At 35.4% G+C, this 21280-nt stretch overlaps 1 protein-coding gene across 6 annotated transcripts in view; it reads right to left on the bottom strand.

Annotated features, from left to right (window-relative positions):
* The window catches only part of ZNF385D (zinc finger protein 385D), a 415154-nt gene that overhangs the window by 82036 nt on the left and 311838 nt on the right, over positions 1 to 21280 (bottom strand). For all 6 annotated transcript variants that reach the window (XM_038127127.1, XM_038127126.1, XM_038127121.1 and 3 more), the window contains one exon: positions 12492 to 12602. In XM_038127127.1, the coding sequence (XP_037983055.1) occupies positions 12492 to 12602 (111 nt within the window). The remainder of the gene's footprint in view (positions 1 to 12491; positions 12603 to 21280) is intronic.

The following is a 21280-nucleotide window of genomic DNA, read 5'->3' on the forward strand; positions in this document are numbered from 1 at the left end:
TGGCTCTGGTATGAAAAACATGCTAGAGAATAAATTGAAGAATGCCAGGTGACTTGTGATGGGCTATTTGGCTGGAATTGCATTACTGGAAACCCATTAAAAATCTCTATTCAATAACAAAAAAATAATTTTCTGTCCTGTCATTATAAAAAGTGATAAGAGTCTGGAAAAGGTAACGTAGATTGATGTATTTGTAAAATAAAAATTATGCCATATGCTCAGATTAATTACTAAACCATAAAAATAAACAGATTGTCATTTTGGAAGAACAACTTCTATGCAAGTGATGAAATTCTGTATTTGACAAACAAGGTATTCAAGCAGACAGAATATAAGGACTGAGGCTCAGTGATTATTTGATTTGCAATTTACTGCTTTTATCACCAATTTAAAAAGAAACAGAACATCTGAGCAAATATCCCATAGTTTTAAAACTACTGCATATACAATTGGCTTATTGAATTACAAGATTTAGACATGTTTTGTATTGGTGTGTAGACTAAGGTGAGAGATAATAATGCTGAAGTGTCTGCAGCTAATGAAAACCCAACACCTTCTATTGGGTGGCATGGCTCACGGCAAAAAAAACAATATATCACTGTTCTGAAAATGACCAGCAGGAATAGGTAAATGAGCTATTGCTAATTAAACTTTTTATGTAAAAACACAATTGCTAATCAAATCTTTATCACCCCACCCTGTTACATTCTTTCTTCTTCATTTACACTTCATCCTGTAATCCTTGAAGTATCAGCTTTATAGTTGTCTTATAGGTTGTGGTTTTTTGACATGTGATAGGATTAACTTGTGATAATGATTATTTAGAGAAGATACCTAAAATAAAAAAGTGACCATAGATGAAAAAAAGAATGGTACAATTAAACTACATCTGGTCATTCTGATAGCTAATTCAAAGTAATATTTAAATTACTAGAAAAAATAAAGTGCTTCCTCAAGCTGAAATTTCATCTTTCTTGTGACATCTGAAAACTACCTTTATTACAAGGAAAAAAAAAGTTTTATTCAGTAATGACCACAATATAAGAAGAATTCATTATATAAAGGAATTATGCCTTTAGATTTTGATTACTTAATTGCTATGAAATTTGCTATACAACCTTCATGTAAATTGAATACTAATATTACCCTAACAGGATATCTAATTAAAAGCCAACAAAATTGCTTTTTTAAAAATTCTGGGCTAGCATATAAGAATACTAAATTTCTCTAGTGGAGTACCACATAAAAATTCTATTTTTAATTTACATTGTTATAATTATTGCAATGTTTGTACAATAAAGTGAAAAAGAACATAAGATAGTTGAAATAGAAAAGCATTCTTCTTCTATCATGTAGGGAAAGATCAACTGAACTTATTATTTTTGTCAAAGAAATAAAAAAATCAAAGCAAGCACTGACAATTTCAATACTCTAAATGTAAATTAAAATACTTCAGACAAAAGGCTTGAAGGCAAGTGATTCTCCCACCAAGGGATGATTTTCACTTGTCTCCAGGTGTAACATTATGTGCACTGATGGGCTGATCAACAGAACAGAACTTCTCCCCAGCTGTAATCAGGAGTGATTGATGGTTGGGACAAAAAAGTTGATTATCATGACAAGTCCGCTGATGCAGAGAAAATAGGCTATGCTGGGGAAAGGATAAAACCTGTTCAGAGACTACCTTATAAAATCTCCTTTCTAAGGGATAAAAAGAAACATTTATAGCCATCAAAAAATTGCTAACAAATTAATTCAGTATATTTGCTATGCATTTGTATCTAAAGTTATCCCACCACAATACAATGAGACCTATCTAAATATAAAACAGACTAAATCTATTTTTGAAACCATACTTTGAGGTCACCTCATCAAACAATTATATATATGAAAGTACCTGTATGGTCTACCAGTAGACCATTCAGTTTAAATACATGATATGAATTCATAATTCAGATTTTAAAATCTGTGGGGGAGTTAGGTGTAAGTGCCATATTGAATTCTTTGCTGAAAAGAAGTCAGTCCTTTTTAACCATTTAAAACCTTGAAAGATTTCACTTTCAATTGAGCTAAAAAAAACCAAAAAAACACAGGTGTGGGCAGTATGCCCTCAAAAGTGTGGTTCAAATGTGTGTTTTTTTCTTCCAATATAAAGCTTTTAAAAGGAGGTACTGGGTTGCAATTCCATTCCTTCAGAGGATAAGGCTCACAACTGTCAGCTGTGATGTAAGTAAGTACACAGAATAGCAGTATCTCCAGAGACTACAAAAGACATGAGAGGAGTGATAAAAGAACTTGGGAGCTAAAAAAGTCTGGCCTGGAGGTTCTGAAGTGGAATTTGTTCACATCAGGGGCAGTTGTGTTTAATAGCAATTCTTTAGAGGAAACATATTTGCTCCAAGAAGAGGCTGCACAGACACAGTGAAGAATATATTACAGGTACCTATGGGAGTGCAAATTTACTGACCAAAAAAAAGAAAAAAAACGGTGTCCAGAGTCTGTATAACATTACTTGGAAAGATTTTATGGGTGTTGGAAGAGCGTATCATCAACCAAAGCCCAGTATAAGCACTACTAAAACACTTTACTCTTAATGCATTTTTAGAAGAAATTATTGGGGGGAAGGGGGCGGAAATTGACAAAAAATACAATTTGCTGCACATTTTCTTCACTTTTTCTGTATCCCAGACTGGGACATACCCCTGTCTGTTTGTCTTTGGGTCTTTTTTATGTCCTTACTGGTGTCTGAGAAAGGGAACCAGGAGTCACTGATTGCTAACTGGAAGAGACAATGTTTTGCCACTTTTACAGTGAAATCTGTTATCTGCGCCTACTATTAATAATCCAGAATCTCAGATTCCCTACTCAGATTCTTATTTTTAAAAATAAATGTGAAAATAGACCAAAAAAAGATAGATGAAGACTGCACAACAAAGAGTTTAAAATTTTTCTTTCCTTGGAAGTGAGGACTTGATTATGGAAAGTGGTTTCTGTAAAAACTCCCCAGCACAATTATTCTTAAGTTTCAATTGCTTGTTAGAGTTGACTGACTTTGCATGTTGATTGAAGAAGCTGGAAGAAAAAAAAAACTGCCTCAAATACAGGTAAGTGTAGGGCAAAAAGTGAAGAGATTTCTCTCTTTGCAGCTTAAACAGGCAGATTTTTTCATGAATGTTTTCAATACAAGACCGGAAGAGAGACTTCCTTTTCCCTCTAGTATACTATCTTTTCCCCTGTCTATACTAATTCCCTCATGTATAAAATGGTATTTTTCAATGTACAGTTTTACAATGTGCAATACTCAACATTGTCTTCTTTCCCACAATTCCAGCCAAAAACTTCAAAGAAGTTCTAGTTAGCCTCTACCTGCCCAACCATAGCATTTTAATTTCATTCATATATTCCTCCATCCTCCTCCAGGCAGAAAGTCTTTCCGACTCTGATGTAACTCAAAGAATGTAGTTACAGGACCAAATCCATTAAAACAACTGGAAACATATTTGTAACTTGCCTGGAAGACATCTCAGTGAGTAAGAGATAATCCACTGAAAGCAGATTTTGGAAGATTTAGGACCTATGAGACCATTTAGGCCTGCATGCTGCCTCCCATTATAAGGTTTTCTGCTACATTCTTATGTATTCATTTAATCATTTCTGAGAGAAAGGAAATTTCTGACAGTAACACACACAGATGTGGAGGGAGGTTGCTTTTATTTCACAATTTCTGTCTTATTAACTGCTATCACCTCTGCCTTTCCTTCAGCTCTCAGCAGTTCTGAGATCCACGCCCACCTAAAGTTAAAAGCTGGCTCCAAAAGGGCAAATACTGCAACTGTTCTTTTCAGTGCCACAAGCAAAAAACCTTTTTAACTAATTTGTCTTCATATTCCACAGTCAGAATACCAGCCATTAATCTTTTGCAATTTATAAACAGGACTATCAGAGAGAGCAATTGCCTATTCACGTATCATTTCTGGCAAACTCTAGTGATTCAAAAGAGATGTCAAACCTTCTGCACAATTGACTTGTTTTATCAAAATAAGTGAGAGCTTTGAAAATGAAATAACCTAATAGGATGAACAGAGGTAGGAAGCAAGAGCTGCCAAATGAGAATAAAAAAAAGTTTGAGTTTGACATAATCTAAATCCAACACAGCAACACCTGATGATCAGCTGAATATTTTAATCCCTTCCTATAGTGACTCTGATATTCAGCTGACATAGACATTAGACATTTCTCCTCAACCCTGCTTTTTCAGGGACCAGGTAGCTGAAAGCATTAGATTTTCCTTTCTCCTGCTTATATAGAATAGTTTAGATTAGAAAAGACCTTTAAGATTGTTGAGTCCAACTGTTAGTACAGCATTGCCAAGTCCTTAAGTACAACTTCTACCCGTCTTTACCTTGAAGGATGGCGATCCAACTGCCTGGGAGCCTGTTCCAGTGCTTCATTAAGACTCTCCCTCTTCTACTACCACTGCTGAATGTGGTTAGAGACTGAATTTTGAGAGGAAAGTGTAAGTCTTGTAACATGGATATAGTGGACACCAAGGCACTCCATGTCTCCCCACCAGCAACCGCCTAAGAAAACAGCTGACATTAAGAATGTTCTTTCTTAAAGTTCAGTCACTTGAAACCTTCTTCTATTCTACTGCCTTCTTGACCTGAGGCAATGTCCCTGTGGACCTGATACCCCTAGGCTGCTCCATGTTCTAGGACAACATAGATTTTCTAGACAAAATAGGTTGCTTTCATTAAAGGAGAGGAGATAAGGACAAGGATTTTCAAGAGTTTGTGTAGTGAGTTTGTCTAGGAAACTTCACAGCTTGCACACCACACAGAGACCACTCACAGCAGTTACTGAGGGTCATGCAGAATATTTAGATTGCTGCCAGTGCTTAAGAGACAAAGAAATAGTCACAACCTTATGATATCAGTCAGAGGACTCAGTTCAACACCAAAAGTACCCCAAAAGTACCCTGGAGTTCAAACATCAAAAGCACTTCAAAGCTAAACAAGGTACTCTGTCAGACATGAATAACTTCTGCTTCTAGGTTGTATAGATCCATAAAATTACTATATAGAAACTGAAAATTATGGGAAAGGTACTTTACACAACAAAAGGAAATTATTTATACTTTCTACTTAAGCATTTTAGAAAGGATTTAAGAAACTGGAGGTTATTTGAAAATTTATTACTACTCCTAATTTCAGATTATTCTGGCTTTCATAATCTAGAAATTAGGTTACTTATTCCCTACATGAAAAAGGTTATGTATAAGTAAATAAAGATGATTTTGTTTCAAAATGAGTATTAAAAAAAGGAAAATAAAAATAATAATAAAAAGTTTGAATTCTCTAGTATGGGAAAGGCCAGAGTTGCACAGGCTCTGACTGCAATTCATATTACAATCTTTAAAACTGTGGTCTAGGAAAGAGGAGGCAATTCTTCTAAAATATGCAGGCTATGCCAATAAAAACAGACTCCACTGAACATCATACTAGGCAGAGGATATACCAGGTTGCTTTCAAAATTCTTCATGTAAGACATTGAAATGCAAAATATTCAGTGCTATTTGATTAGACTATTGGAATGCCAAAAAATCAAGTAATTAAACACTTTGTTAGCAATTCTTTATGGTTTCTATATAGTATCGATGCAAATGCCAGATTTCCCATAGAAATCTCCACACTAATAATTTTCTGTGATTACTTGCTACTTTTTACAGTGACTACCACAGACCAATACCTCTGGAAAAATACCCACTTTGAGTGTATTTCCATTCTAACTAATATTCTAATCTCAAATAAACATAACATGCGATTCTGTAACTGGAATCAGTATTTGTTCCTCCTTACTTTAACTCCATAGTACAGGAAAGATGGTGCATTATTAGAAAGACATGGCATATATACACAGAGACAGTTACAGAAATATATAAATTACATATATCTAAATTTTATTTATATATATATGAATAAGTTAAATCCGGACGAACTTTTGTTCTTTTTCAGGTACTACCGCTGCAATCACTACAATACCCTCATATAGTAATACTGCTTTTAGGGGGTCTTGAGCATATGCAAATATTTACACAAAAGAATCTTCCTTAAAGAACCAGGCTGATGAATTCATATAACACAGGCATATTGGGTTGGAAAGAAAAAAATTAAAATGCCCCAAGATAATCAACCAATCAATCAATGTGATTTATGGCTAATAATACCTGCCAAAAGTGACTTTGCTTTAAAAAGCTGAGCCCTACAATTCAAGCAGAAATTATTTGGTTTATACTGAACCAGGATTCTAAATCTCTAGCTTAATTGTAAATCTGAATCTAACCCATAAGTGTTGTACATTTGCATGTACAACAAAACATGCAAAGAATAAGACCCTGTGGTTATAGCCACAAACAGAACGGTGATTGAAGCAAATAGCACTGATTGCTTCAAATAATATTTAAGCAAACTGACCAACAACAGATTTCAAATCAGAAGGGTGAAATGCTAAATAACTTCTAGTATTTAACTGTACCAGGCTTTCCTGGTTCTTAATGGACCAATATTTTAAAGTTCCCCTTGCTTTGTAAAACAGAGGCTGCAGGCCAAGTGTGACTGTCATTGGGCATGGATGAAGAAATCTCTGTTATATCTTCCAAACTACAGAGAGATTCATAAATTAGTCAAGCAAGATGTCATATAATCTCTCAGGTGTGGGATTACATTCACCATCTCTTGTCCAGCCTCAGAAACAGGTGCCTGATTTGTGAATACTCTCTGCCAACAGGCACCTCTCAACTGTCTGAACGTTTCCTTACAGAACTTCTCTACCATTACAGTTAAAATTGTTTCACGAAGCACTCCAACAAAAAAAATCTCTTAAATCAAATTAATCTGAAGAATTAGTCAAATTTATTTATCTATCAAAACCAAGTAACACAAAGATCAATTGGTCACTAAACTCTTATTAACTCCCTTTCAGATATGGAAAGCCAACTATATTTCCCTGGTCGTTTTTGCTGTAAACCCATCTAGTGCTTTCTACTCTCCCTACCTGAGTGAATTTTTTTCACGTCTTGTCATATTAGTGGATGTGTTCTACTAAATCCTCCAACTAATTATGCTTTCATAGAAGTGTGATGACCACTGTTACAAATAATTCTTCACCTGAGGCATTGCCAATTTCAACTCATAGAATCGTTAAATAGTTTGAGTTGAGAGGGACCTTTTAAAGGTCATCTAGTTTAGCACCTCTGCAAGAAGCAGGGATATCTTGAACTAGAACAGGCTGCACAGAGGTCAGTTCAACCTGACCTTGGATGTTTCCAGGGATGGGGCATACAGGCATACACCTCTTTGGGAAACCCATTCCAGTGTTCTATAATCCCCATTTTAATAAACTTATTTCTTATGTCTGATCCAATTAACCCTCCTTCAGTTTGAACCCATTGCTCTTGTCCAAAAGTTTGTTCCCATCTTTCCTCTAATTTCTGAAAGGCCACAGTGATCCCTACTGCATTCCCTTCCCCAGGCTGAACAACTCCAGCTAGCTCTCTCAGCTTTTCCTCACAGGATAGGTGTTCAAGTACACTGATCATCTTGGTGTCCCTTCTCTGGACGTGCTCCAAAAGGTCCATGTCTTTCCTGTGCTGAGGATCCCAGTGCTGGACGCAGTGGTCAAGGTGGAGCAGAGAATGGAGCAGAGGAAAATCCCCTCCCCTGAATTGCTGCCCACACTGCTTTGGATGCAGACCAAGACCTGTTTGGCTTTCTGAACTGCAGGTGCATATTGTTGGGTCATGTTCAGCCTCCCATCTACAAGCACCCCCGGTCCTTCTTGTAGAGCTGCTCTTGAATATTTGCTGTGGAATACTTACTTATTGATAAATATCATATTTGGGGGAAAAATTATCATAAGATTAGTTCGGTGAGTTTTTCTTTTTTTTTTTTTCTTTTCCTGCATTAGCCATCATATTTGGATTATGATTCATAATCCCATTAACCCGACATTTGCTCATTTTAGTACTTGTGCGTTTACTTTTTCCAGTCTAAGCACAATAGTTCATGCTTTTATTTACTGCACTTGTCAGAATTCCAGACTCTTCTCTCCAACTGGAGATAATTTTGGACCGAGATCTGGAACTTACCACCATCCATCAAGAGTCTGCCACCCTTCATCTAGATGTCATCCACAAAACTGGCATGTGTACACTGTCCTGTCAGGCACGTTGGTAATGAAAAATTAGAGTAGCAATAAGCATAGAGAGATTCTTTCAGATCCTGACTTGTTGTGAACTTTTGTTTTGACAGGAAACCATCAGGAGCTGCTCTCACCGCAGCTCTTCATTCTGTCGTGCAACCAACTTTTAATAATTTCACCTGGACCATATTCCCCTACTTACTTTACAGAACTGCCACATAGGACTGTATAAACCCTTGTTGCAGCCAAAATATGTCACATCTATTTATTCCCTATTATCTATTTGGTCAATTACCCTGTCAAAGAAAAAAATTACATTCATTTGACATGATTTGTTCTTGACAAATTCATGTTGACTGTTTATTATCACCTTATTATACCCTAGGCCCTTACAAGTTGATACATTAATCTTTTGTTCTAGATATCAAGCATAGCCTAAAGAGGATATTAGTCCTCTGGTCCTGCTTTTTCCCCAACAAAAGTTAGAACCATAATAAAATACTGCAGAGCTATATTGCATCCTTACCCTCAAAAAAATCCTTCACTCTTTTTTAATGGAAGATGTTTCATCTTTTGTTGTTTTATCTTTTGAATCCAGATAAATTCATACAGTGGAACACTATATCAATTTGGTCATACCTTTGTTTCATAGAGATGGAGAAAAAAATGGTAAAAAACAACAAATAAGGACTGATGAGCATCCCTGATTTGCAGGGAAATATTACTACTGTTGCTATTTAAATCAAACAATAATTTCTGGCTCATATAATTGGAAATATTTCTTAAAGTGTATCATAATGGAATTCAAGTCCTGTGAACAGATCAGAATGCTGCCCAACCTTTCTATAAAGGCAAACTGGGTCATCACTCAGCCATCTCGTTAAATGAGAGGGAAGAAAAAGGTAATTCCTTTGCAAAAAATTGACCTTGTTGACAGATACTGAGAACTATATAACTTCATCAAATAATCTCATGGGCAAAAGAAGATCACATAGTCAAGGAAGGAAAATCCAGTAGGTATTTTACAGATACTTTTATATCTTAAAGATTTAATGTTTGCTACAAAGCAAGCATTCACTGGTGCTATAGCTCTCAGCAGCTGCCAACATATAAGTGGCAACATTGGGCACTCGCAGCTAAGCATACATTTAAATGTTTCACCCTAGTTTGAATGCCCAGTGTGAGTGTAAATGATATATCTAGTTTTCTCGGAAAAAAAAAATTGCTTGAAGTGGACTCCACAAAATCTACCATTGCTGTTCTGTTTTTGTTCAGCATGGAGAGGCTTTGGTTTTTGCACCATTCCTCCCTTCCCTTGTATGAGATTTATTTAAAAAAAAAAAATGAACACACAGCTGTCACAAAGATTTATAGATAACTCCTTTACAAAGAAGCTAAATGATTTTAGACTATTGTACTGCCTTTTCTCATCTTTTTAAAACGTGGTTTTGATACCATGTACCCAGAAAAAAAAAGCTCTGCTTCTCTTAAAGAAATCTCTATCTAAAGGGAGAAAATTTTGTATTCTATGCAAAAAAGAAAAATCCCACAGACCAGTTTTATTGTAAACATTTTCATAATATTGTTGTGTATCAGGCAAATGGAATTTCTATTCATTACTCTCTGATAGAACCTATCTCCTGCATCTAAAAATAGAGACATATTGGTAGAATAGACACAAAGCTTAGGTTCCTAGACAGAAAAGTTATTTTATTCTGTTATGGATTTGTGTTCAACAAAATATGATGAAAATGAAAGGTAGGAATATTGAGTAAGTGAAAACTTTTTCATGATAATAGGATAAAGAATTACTATGTGTGTGCTTGCCATTCATAGTAGAGTTATCAAAAAATTATAGCTAACAGCTCTTTTTCTTCAAAGCATTTTTTCTTTGAATCCAAATATTAAGTCTTTAGTTTACCACATTTTTGCTTCAAACACAGGTGGACATTTCAAAATTACCTAAGCAATGGAGGAAATAGCTCTACCTATTCCCCTCATTTGTTGCAGAAAAACATTCCTAAACTGCAGTGGAACTCTGAATACAAATTATTTCTTCAACACCTCAGTAGAGCACTTTGTGATTTTCAGCAGTAATAACTATAAGCACTGGAACGAGGAGACACCACCATAAAGATATCGACAAATTTCCTCTGTGGGGTAATGAAAAGAGAGAGAGATATCATTCCAGGTTAATCAATGGGCAGATTTTGGATCATAATCTCTCAATCAATCAACACTGTGGCTGCTTTAAAACTTAGGCAAATACTAAAAGTGGAAAATGAAACATACTCATCAAGAAGGTCTCCCCATTTGGTAGAGATAATATTGATCTATTAGAGAGAGGGGAGCATTAAAACAACCTTCTGAACAGTGTTGGCTATTTGAGTTCAAGCTTCAACACCTGAAGGTGTGAAGGGACAGATAAATATCAGCTAGTCTTCCAAGAGATTTTTGTGAACAGCTTAAATTAACAGATGTCTTCTGAAACCAGTTTTTTGGACACTATAGGTGGCTCTGAAAATGGCCTCTGCTTCTTCCCTCTCTCTTCAGAAACCTTCCTAAAAGCAGCAGAAAAGAAGCAGTACAGGAGCAGAGTAGTCCTCTGAGTAAAAAGTATCAATGTCCACTGATGCTTACTTTGTCTCTGTGTAGAAGGATTTTTATTTCAAACATTTTATTCTGGAAAATGCCGAGATCTTCTCAGCTGGAAAATTTTCCTCTCCACATACCGATCCATTTTGTGTAACTGCTAATGAACTAAGTAACTCTATTGATATGTTCATCTTGTCTTTTGTCTAGACCTTTTTGAAGACAAAAAAATGGTATACCTCTTTGAAAGGAGGTGCTTCACTCTGGTATGTAACACTGAAGTATTTGATTTCTCTTTTAGCTATACACTGTGTCTGGTTCAGTGTGACATGCATTTTCCTGAGACAAAGCTGAAAAAGCTGAGAATTTTGAGTGATAAATTGGGCTGCTCGGTTGATAAGATCCACTGTGGCTCAGAAGTCTCCATCATCCCTTCCTCATGAATGACTCAGTATCCACAGTTCTAATTTTGGCATCTGGTTTTTAAATGGAAGAGCCTAATTTGACTCTTCTATTTTTATCTGTGATGGACATGATAGTTCCAGAGAGTGTATTACCCTTCCTTGCACTACTCTTTGAGAATTATGTCAGTGTTATAAGAGAAGGTGTCCATTCAGTAAATAAACTAGATAACCTGGAGTCATCAGTAAAATTAAACATGTGATGCTGACTGGTCCAGAAATTGTGACTGAGATATTTTTGAAATTATTTCCAAGGGATAAAAAGCTGAGGGGAATGAAAAGAAATATAATATTTTCACCCCAAGATGGGAAATCCCTAAAATTAGGCTTCAAGGTTCAATTTAAGTTTTTGACAAGCTCATGGTTTTGCTAAATAATCAATAAACTAAAAACAGTACAAACTGTATATAAATAGCTGCCTTTAAAGAGGCAGGAGTACACAAAAATTATTTCACTTCTTCCTATGACTAGAATTAGAAAGGAAGCTTGTGGACACTGTTGGGTTTGACCTCACTCTAAGTCAAAACATTTTTATTCTGGCAGAAGTAATTTCCATATTTAAATTACATAATGAATTAAAGACAATGGATGATTAGTTCCCTCTAGCAATGCCCATTTGTAGAAACTTCCTGAAGAGCCTAGAATAGCATAAAAAAAATACACTTTACTATGTCAGGTTTTGTCTGCATACACAGTGATTCTGAGAAGGAAATAGAGGAGCTAAAACCTAAGAGGCTTTTCTGTGACACAACAGGTATTAGCTGCCAAGGAGCACCACAGCACAGCTCCCTTGGATAATTATGGGAGACAGGTTTCCTTCCTTGGTGTATTAGAGAGCATCTCCAGTTCAGCTTGTTCTGCTTCTTTGCTGGAGGAGTGAGAGGATCCAAGGTAGGAGCCAACAGAAGGGACACATAACCAGGACTGGTAGAAGAATTAGGATCCAGCAAATATACCAGCATTATTAGCAGTAATTGATCAGTCAATTTTTCCTATTTACACTCAGTGCAGCCCAACTGAAGTTGATGAGCTTACAGGGATATATTGGCAGGGAAAATCTGGCTGGGTGTATAAACACTACCAAGCCATTGTGTTTATTTAAAACAGCCCACAGCCTTTTCATCTGCTGAGCAACAAACTGAAATCACAACATTTCATTTAGGCTCAATTTCTGAAAATTATGGCACATCCTAGAAGATAAGTACATATTTCTAATCTGATACAAAATGATCGACTTACATCAGAATTGAATCTCAGCTGGCAAATGTTGCATGATATGATTTGCTTTCTTCGATGAGGAAGAGGAACTCCAAATGTATGATTTATTACAGCTTTTTGAATTGGGTCCATCTGTGAAGAGAGAAGAAGAAAAATAAAAAGCTTTTGCTGTTCCACTGTGTGCTATATTATCTAAAATCTCAAAACAGATTCTGCATCATTCCAAATCATCATCTAACAGAAAACTACTATTTTTCTTTGAAAATGAGTATTTATTTTTTATGTAGTTATACCTAGAGGTTATGCAGAAGGAAACAAAGAAAAATTTCATTGACTTCCTTGAAACATGCATCTTTAGTTCAATTTTATATTTCCCTTTACTGAAGAAATGTATGAGCTGTAAATGCTGAACAGGATTTCCTATCCAAACATCAATTTGTGATTTTTATATCAGAGAAAAGCTAGCTCAATGAACAAAACATTTTAAATAAAATAACTAAGAAAAGGGTTAATAAAAATGTGAAATAACATTATGTACATATAATTTCAGAATAGCACACAATACCTCAGTATTATCAAGTAATAATATCCCATGAACCAATAAATTAATCTCTTCCTTGGAACAACAACTACACAACATACAAAAGATAAAAATCCTCCAAAGATTATTTTCACTGTCATTTGCAGAAAACTATTTTGTATAAACTCTGCTTTAAGGATGAATTTGGACCTTTATGAAAAGGATTATTCTGAGCTAACTTCTACCAGAACACTGATCTAATAGTGTCTGAAAGTCAGGCTCCCTATTAAAAAAAAAAAAAAAAAAAAAGCAAGCCATTTTGGCCGAGAACTTCACAAAAACTACTTGAGGTAATTTTTTACTTGGAGGATTAAAATCACCTTCCCCAAATTCATTGAAGAAAATGCTTCTTATTTCTTTTTCACAAAAAACGTTTGACAGATACTTTAAAAATCTGGTAATAGCTTTGCAGGAAATTCGTTAAGCCACTGATATTTTTTATCTTTAAATTGTTAAAAAATCACATATTTTGACTAATTCTGATAACCAGTATTCACAGAGCATAACCTGTGTACGTCATGAAAAAGATTCCATCTTTCTCCCTACCCAGGCCTCCATGATTCAATATTTTCTAGTCTGTTGGCAAAGGGTTGTTTGATAAATAAAGAACCAGAGCTTGTCCTTAGAGTAATCAATTATTCATGAAAGCTGTAATGGTAGACAGTCATGGCCTCTATTGCAGTGAATCCAGAGCAGATCACTACAGAATTTCTGCATCACCTGACAGCTGTTCAGTGTCAAATATGAAACAGGTCTTTAAAGTAATTCCTATTGAAAAGAAAATAAGATTGGTTTAAAAAAATAAATTTAAACACACAGACACACAAAAAAACCTGAAACAAACCAAGGAAGACAGCAGAGCTTTATAGAACGGCAGACCGGTCTGGAAAAAATTCTTGGTTTGAGCATCTTCTTCAATTTGAGATGAAACACCTCATACGTTTGTGTATTGACCAGTATAAAAGAACACCAATCTCATCTAGAAATGAGGCATCCCACTGTAACATAACCCCAAAATAACACTGATGACTGAGGACATAGTATATCAAGCTCTGAAAGACAACAACAAGTTGTGTAAGACTTTCTGCAGTGATCACACCATACTCTAGGAGCACTCCTTTTACTGAGTAACACGATCTTGAAAAAGCCCACAATCCAAAAATACTATTATATAGACCAAAAAGGACACCACTACATAAGAAAGTAAATAAATTGTAACAGCTCTTCTTTTTTTGACTGCTCTACTGAGAGGTGAATTCTTATACCAACAGAATCAATAGACCTGTATCTTGTTATTTTTAACACTAAAGCATGACCTGGTCTTAGCTGATGCTAATTCTGTGCTGTTCAAGCTTGGAAAAATTCTGTTCCTCTTGCCACTGCAGGTCTAAAGCAATTAGGGAAACCTGAAGTTCAGATACATGGATAAGTCAGCACAGGGTAGCAAGAAATTGTACATTCTTTGATCCAGTGTAACTGTTTGGCTTCACATTAACCACAGCTGTGAGATTCTTTAGAGAGCTTTATTCACTTCCTCAAGTTATGGCACTTGTCAGATAATGTGAGATAATGGCCTTCAGTCTCACCATGTTAATCTTTCCCACTATCTCACAAGTGCCTATTATCTCACAACGACTTGAGAAAGCCAAGAAAGGAGTTTTCTGTGGGTTAAATAAAGGGTACTGCCGTGGTCCACAAGATGGAAAAACTAATTTTTTTTTTTTTAAACTGGACTTACCCACCTTCAGAGTAATTGTTCTAGTTCCAAATGAGGTTGGATTTCTGAGGCAACTGATGCTTTCATATTGAGAATGAGACAAAATATTTTTTTTTAGGATTGAAAAGATTATGAATGTGTAGAATAGTTGCTCTATGTTATACTTAATTTTCATTTGGTCTCATGGAAAAAATGTGTGATTTCTTTCCTAATAAGACCACAGATTTTCTCTTGTTTATCTGATGATGCAGAAACCCATTGGCATCCTTCCCTTTGAGTTTTTAAAGATGTAGAATTCTAGGTATACAACTACATGGCATTACTGGGAATAGGACGCTTTGTATTTGTAGCTCTAAATGAAGAAGTGCTCTGGATAGTTTTCAAATTAATTAAGAAAAACTGCTTCAAAATAATAATCCCTTCTCTGCCAGTTCATAGACTCACAGAATTGTTTGGGTTGGAAAGAACCTCATAGATCATCTATTTCCAACCCCCTGTCGTGGGCAGGGACACATTCCACTAGACCAGGTTGCTCAAAGCCTCATCCAGCCTGGCTTTGAACACTTCCAAGGATGGGAGAATTGTTCTTGGATAGTGCAAAGCACAGTTAGACTTAAAAACTTAGCACCAGATTCTAATAAAGTTGGGACAGAATGGTTGAGGGATACTTAACATTAATAGTTTTCCCTTGGGATTTCATTTGGGAAACATCACCAATCCATAAATTCCAAATAAACATCCAAAAGCATCAGATAAGCCTTCACAAGTTTTATGCAGGAAATCTGAGAGGCAGCAGGATGCTTAGGAGCAGCATGATAAGGACTGAGATCTCACAGATACTGGAAGACAGAGAGAAGACCTGCTGAGAGTCAGGGGAATAGAGCTAGCTGATTGCAGAAAATAGAGAGCCAGAACTGCAGGGAAATATAGAGATGGTAATAGTATCATATAGCCAAGATAACTAGCAAGTGGTGAGATACTTTAAAGCAACTCCATGCACTTTGAGACTTACTGAACATTACTAATTACACATAGAAATTTCATTTCAATTTATGTAAGTGGTATGCACTTTCAAAATAAAGGTTATCATGATAAACTTTGATAAAATCTTCTTTTTACTCATTACTAGGGCTATTTTACAATTCTGGATTTCATTTCTTAGACAAAACTAATTTAATTTACTCTCATTTAAAGTGAAGGGCTGAGAAGTTTGCAATTCACATGAAAGATTATCATTCAGATGTCAAAGCTATGCAGAAGACCAAGGCTGGTAACATGTACTTTTACTTCCTCTTGACAATATATTTGCACTGTATGTTACAACATAAAGAGAGTTTGCTCTGAGAGCTGCTCTGTTTGACTTGTCCATCACCTTTTGGCTTTCTACTCTCCAGCACCAGACATTTTCTGTATGTCATACTTTTTCGTGTGGTCAGTCTAGGGATAGCACAGTGCTCAAGGTTTACTGCAAACCACAGGATGACTATTAGATTGAGCAATGAAGATAAATATTTAAGTTAATTTGATTAATTTTTGGTTTCAGTACATGCACACCGATAACATCCTCTGTGTTTGAATTATTCAAGCTGAAATTTGTGGCAAGATGATATGATTCATGTTCTTTGATCAAATACTGTACTCCCTTCCCAAAATCTTCACGAACTTACAATACTTTAGGAAAATCCAGGCTTAAACCAAGGGCATGAAAGAAAGTGGCATATTACTGCATATTCTTAGCTTTGACCCTATCACTATAATTTGGTTTTGCTCGTTTTAAATTCAGTCTTGCCAGATCTATGATATTAAATGTATTCCTTGCTCTTGTGCTTACTATAGACCATGAAATGCTCTTTATTTTGTGGACTGAAGATGAAAGGAGTGGCTGTTGCATGAACTTTTCTGGAGGAAACACCGACCACAAAATCACCAAGAAGTTGACCCAGGAGATCCCTTGTTACCCTACCTGCCTGGGACACTTCCAGAATCACCATAGCTGCTATCCTTATGGGCTGGCTGTAGCCAAGTCTTCATCTCATTAAATTTTCAGTAAATATCTGTGTAATGCAGAACCTGAGATGGTATATTTTACATACAGAGAAATCTGATCCTTTGGAAAATAAATCTTACATATTTTTCCACAAATATTTTCTAAGTGTTTTCACATGTGCATGGGAGCTTCTGTGTGTGTCATGTGTATGTGTGTGTTTGTGTGTGTGCGTGTGTGAAGAATTGTTTTAGGCTGAGGCTGAAATTCAAACACCAAATTTCAAGGAATTTCAGTGTCTTCCTGAATTTCAATAATTTTTAATATATATAATTTTTATTAGTTTCATTTCTATGACTTTTTATCCCAGAGGCATAAGAATGTGCCTAAGTTAAAAACCATAACAAAGCAAGAGCAAAGGAAAGCATGCAAGTTTGATCCACAAAGGCCCAAATCACAAAAGGGATATAAACCAAAGGGACTTGTTTTTAAATTTTGCATTAAAACCAAAAGCCATGATATGAGCATTTCAGCTGCTTAAGGTTTGCAGTAAATTAATTGAAATTCAATAATGTCTATAAATAAAATCATCCAGGTCAAAGAATAAGACAATGTGGATGCCTAAAGCCTATTCAGAGCATATGTTAGGCCTAAAGCAATCAAATAAGTAAGAAAGTATTTTTACCTCAAGACCAAAAAATTAGCTGAAAAAGATTGACTCAGATCACTATAGTCTTATACTAAATGAGCAGAAAAATACATCAGGTCATTGAAGCTCTCAGGAAAAAATAGCTATAAACCATTTTAGAAGTAATTAAAAAATAAAAATTACCCACCAAAAGACTGATTTCCATTACTTGAACAGCTAAGTAAATTTAGTGACACAGGTACCATCACTTCCCAGAACCTCTTAAAATCCAGATCCTAACATATTTGATAATAGTATTACAATGAATATTGTGCTTATTTGGCCTCATTTTGTACTTACAAATACATATGTTTGTAGAAATCCAGACCGATGGCAAGAAACCATTGCCATAAATATATAATTATATACATATAATTGTAATAATTATGTACAATTACTCATAATATAATTCCTTTTATGTTATTTTGATTGTAACATTGCACTGTGTTAGGGCTGTAACATTGATAAAAAATAAAGATAAGTCAGTGCAGGCTCCTTTCTTTCATTCTCTTATGTTCCAAGAAACAGTGAAATAATAAGACCATTAGAAACAGTTTAAATCCTGTATCAATTTTTGCCATTACCAAGCAAAAATCCCAAAATATTACATCCTCCACCTCGTACTTATTGCTCAACCTGACCCATTTTTAAAACGGCACGATAAATGCAGTTTTAACACCAACCAGTTTAAACATAAAACTGCCTACTTGATTATTACTGTGCCATACTTACAGAAACACAGAAAGGTTAAGCTATAAGAATGCTCATCAATGGTGCAAAGTCACTGTCATTTATAGCTCAGGACTCTTAGAGCCAGCAATTTTCTCACAGCGTAATTTGACTATTTCAAATTGAAAACTGAGCAGTTCCTCTGTGATCACAGTGCCATCAAGAATTCACAGACATTTCCTCTGCAATCATGCTGGTCAATTGTAGAGATGCAGCAATATTATACTAGATACACTACGTTGTATTATTATTACTTATGCAGAAAGTTAGACATTTTGGAGAACTCTTGGACTTTTAGACTCATGTTGGCTGTACAGACTTCCCACATCATGGGCACTGTGCAGCTGAGCTGGAGCTACTCCTTCTCCAGAGACATCTGGCATCTACTGCATTTGCATTTTCAAGCAGCACAAAGCATGTGCAATGGGTCTAAAACTTCCTGGAAAAACATAAAGTACTGTGTGTCACACACTGCTGTTCATTTCTGTGTTTGCACAGCAATCCCAACACTCATAAAAGTATTTATTAACCATGCACATTAAAAAAAAAAATCTCTGTGTGGAACATGATGCTTTCCAGAAGCATCAGGGCTATAACTTACAACCTACCTAACACCTTTTTAATATCTGGGTGACCATGTCAGAAACAGAACAGCTCAACAACAGCTCAGCAATTTGATCCTAAGTGTATCTGACATTCTACATTTCCATAAGAAATAAGTCCCATTGTTACGGTTGGCACTCCAGGGCTGTTTTTTTTTCCAAAACCACATTAGTCTGTGAATAAGAATCTTATAAACTAACTAAAGAACACAATTCAAAAGGAATGATGGGAAAAGCTTAGTAAGCATAATTAGACACACACCAAAAAAATTATGTTCAACAATATTTTGGTTTCATGTACAAATAAAACAATGTCAAACAGTTAGAATACATATTCTAGATGTGCTACCATGCATGGCTTAGCCTTTTACAGCTAATTTATTCAATATTGCCCTAGTAATTATGGTGAATAATTATGCAGAGTTGAACTCAGCACTACCCATCTTTTCTTAGTGTCTACCATTTCTGTTCTTATCAGTGAAAGAGGGTAGAAGTGACCTGATGCTTTCACGTACATAAACAAAAATATTGCTCATCCTTGTTAAATAGAACATAATTCATGTAAAATATCTGCACCAACTATAATGATGTGCAATATTTACAGAATAATTACTTTTCTGTTAAAAAGCAGTATTTATTAAAAGGAAAATTGCTGTCAGTTCACAACAAATGCAACAGGTCACTCAAATGTACTTCAGAATGAATTCCCAAAGTAAACTTTTTGTTCTTTTGTTGAAATCCTGTAAGAGTGTTTCTTTCTTTTCTCTTTTTCTTTTTTTTCCTAACAGAGCTATTAATTGTAGCAGTTGTCTAGTCACCTTTCTGGCATGACTCTAGTATTTCTTCCCTTCTTCTTGTTTTTTTTTTTTTCTTGTAGATTTTTCCACTTGCAAATAAGATGCTGAAGCAGCAGCAGTATTCCTGGCAAGCTGCTTGAATATACAGAAACCAGTCAGAGCAAAAGGATTTGCATTCACAGTGGTATTGCACACAAATACTGTAACCACAGAGAGATTATGCAAATCCTTATACTCTGATTGTCTAATAATGGTTGTCAGTCAAAAGAGAAGAATTTGCATATGCTAAGGCTAGTGAGAAATAATCACACAGTGATTATGCTAATCAAACACACTAAACAACATGTGAAGGATTGTCAAACTGGAACAAATCTGTGTATGTATGCTAAATACAGAAACACACAGTACTAAGAGAACATTAAGGTTGCAGATCAGGGCCCTTAAAAACATGAAATGCCTATAAGCCTTAATTTGACACCCTTATGAATTTATATTTTTGAAATATGTTCATATATTTTCCCCAGAAGGTTTTGGCTTTGTTCTGTTTAGAAGATGGACAATGTTCACCTAATGAGCATCTGTTCAATGTTGTGTTTTGTCCAAGATGTTCAATGAGTAACCCTAAACCTCATTGACTATATAAAGCTGAAACCCCAATGGGAATTATCAGCCTATTAACTGGGTCTCCTACAGTCTTCACAGGCCCAGGATGTGAGTAGTTCATAAGTATAATGAACTTACTTTGAAAACATCCTTTTTAGATAGATGGTATTTTCTCAGAAATAAAGAACAAAAATTGTACACCAGTTCCAGTTACTCAACCTAATATACCTGACAATACTTAGTATTATATTGCCTTTCCTATGTTCCCCACAAAGTTTCTGATTGCAGATTAATCTGTGAGGGGGATAGACAAACTAAACACAGCTTTACAACTACAAGTTGGACTTACAATCCATAGAGCTGTCTGGGAAATGTTTGTGTTAAACTACTTGCCTAACATGTCAGGGAACCACTCTCTGGAGTTATTCAGAGATTTGTTTCAACTGATTTTCTAAAATGGGATAGCCCTTATTTTAGTCCTATCTCATTCAAAATATGCTTTCTGGTTTATGCAACAAACAGAGCAAAAATACTATGGATAATGATCTCCTCTGTAGTGAAATCATGATTGATTTTCAGCGCTTATCCAAAGGAAAATTCTGTCAGACCTATAAGATTCTCCTAAAGAAGAGAAGATGAAAGGCAGCCAAATGTGGTGTGTTTATCACACTGCTCGATTATCTAGTGAACAACACTCAATACAGCAATTGTGGCATGAGAACAGACCAACATGAAACAGATCACCTTGAAAGTGAGAGAATTACTCATTCCACTTCTAGTAGGCACTTACAAAGTGGTGTGCAAAGAAAGGGTGGATTGCTTCTTTTATCTGCTCACTTAACTGAGCAGTGGCAGATGGTAAAAATATGATTAAACCCAAAATAATTGCTTAAAACAAAGAAACATAAATGTTATACTCTCCCTCAAGATATCTCTAAAGATACCAATAAAGATAAAAACCTAAGGTTCACAAACACCATTTGTTTTCTGAGACTCACCAAGAACAAAGCAAAAATGAGTTCATGAGAGAAAGAATCCATTTAAAAAAGTTAAGGGCATTTTCATGTTTGTGCTCAAGAGTTAAGAATAAAAGGTTGGCAGACCTAATGA

The sequence above is a fragment of the Motacilla alba genome, chromosome 2, assembly GCF_015832195.1.
Source record: "Motacilla alba alba isolate MOTALB_02 chromosome 2, Motacilla_alba_V1.0_pri, whole genome shotgun sequence".
In the NCBI taxonomy this organism is placed as follows: domain Eukaryota; kingdom Metazoa; phylum Chordata; class Aves; order Passeriformes; family Motacillidae; genus Motacilla; species Motacilla alba.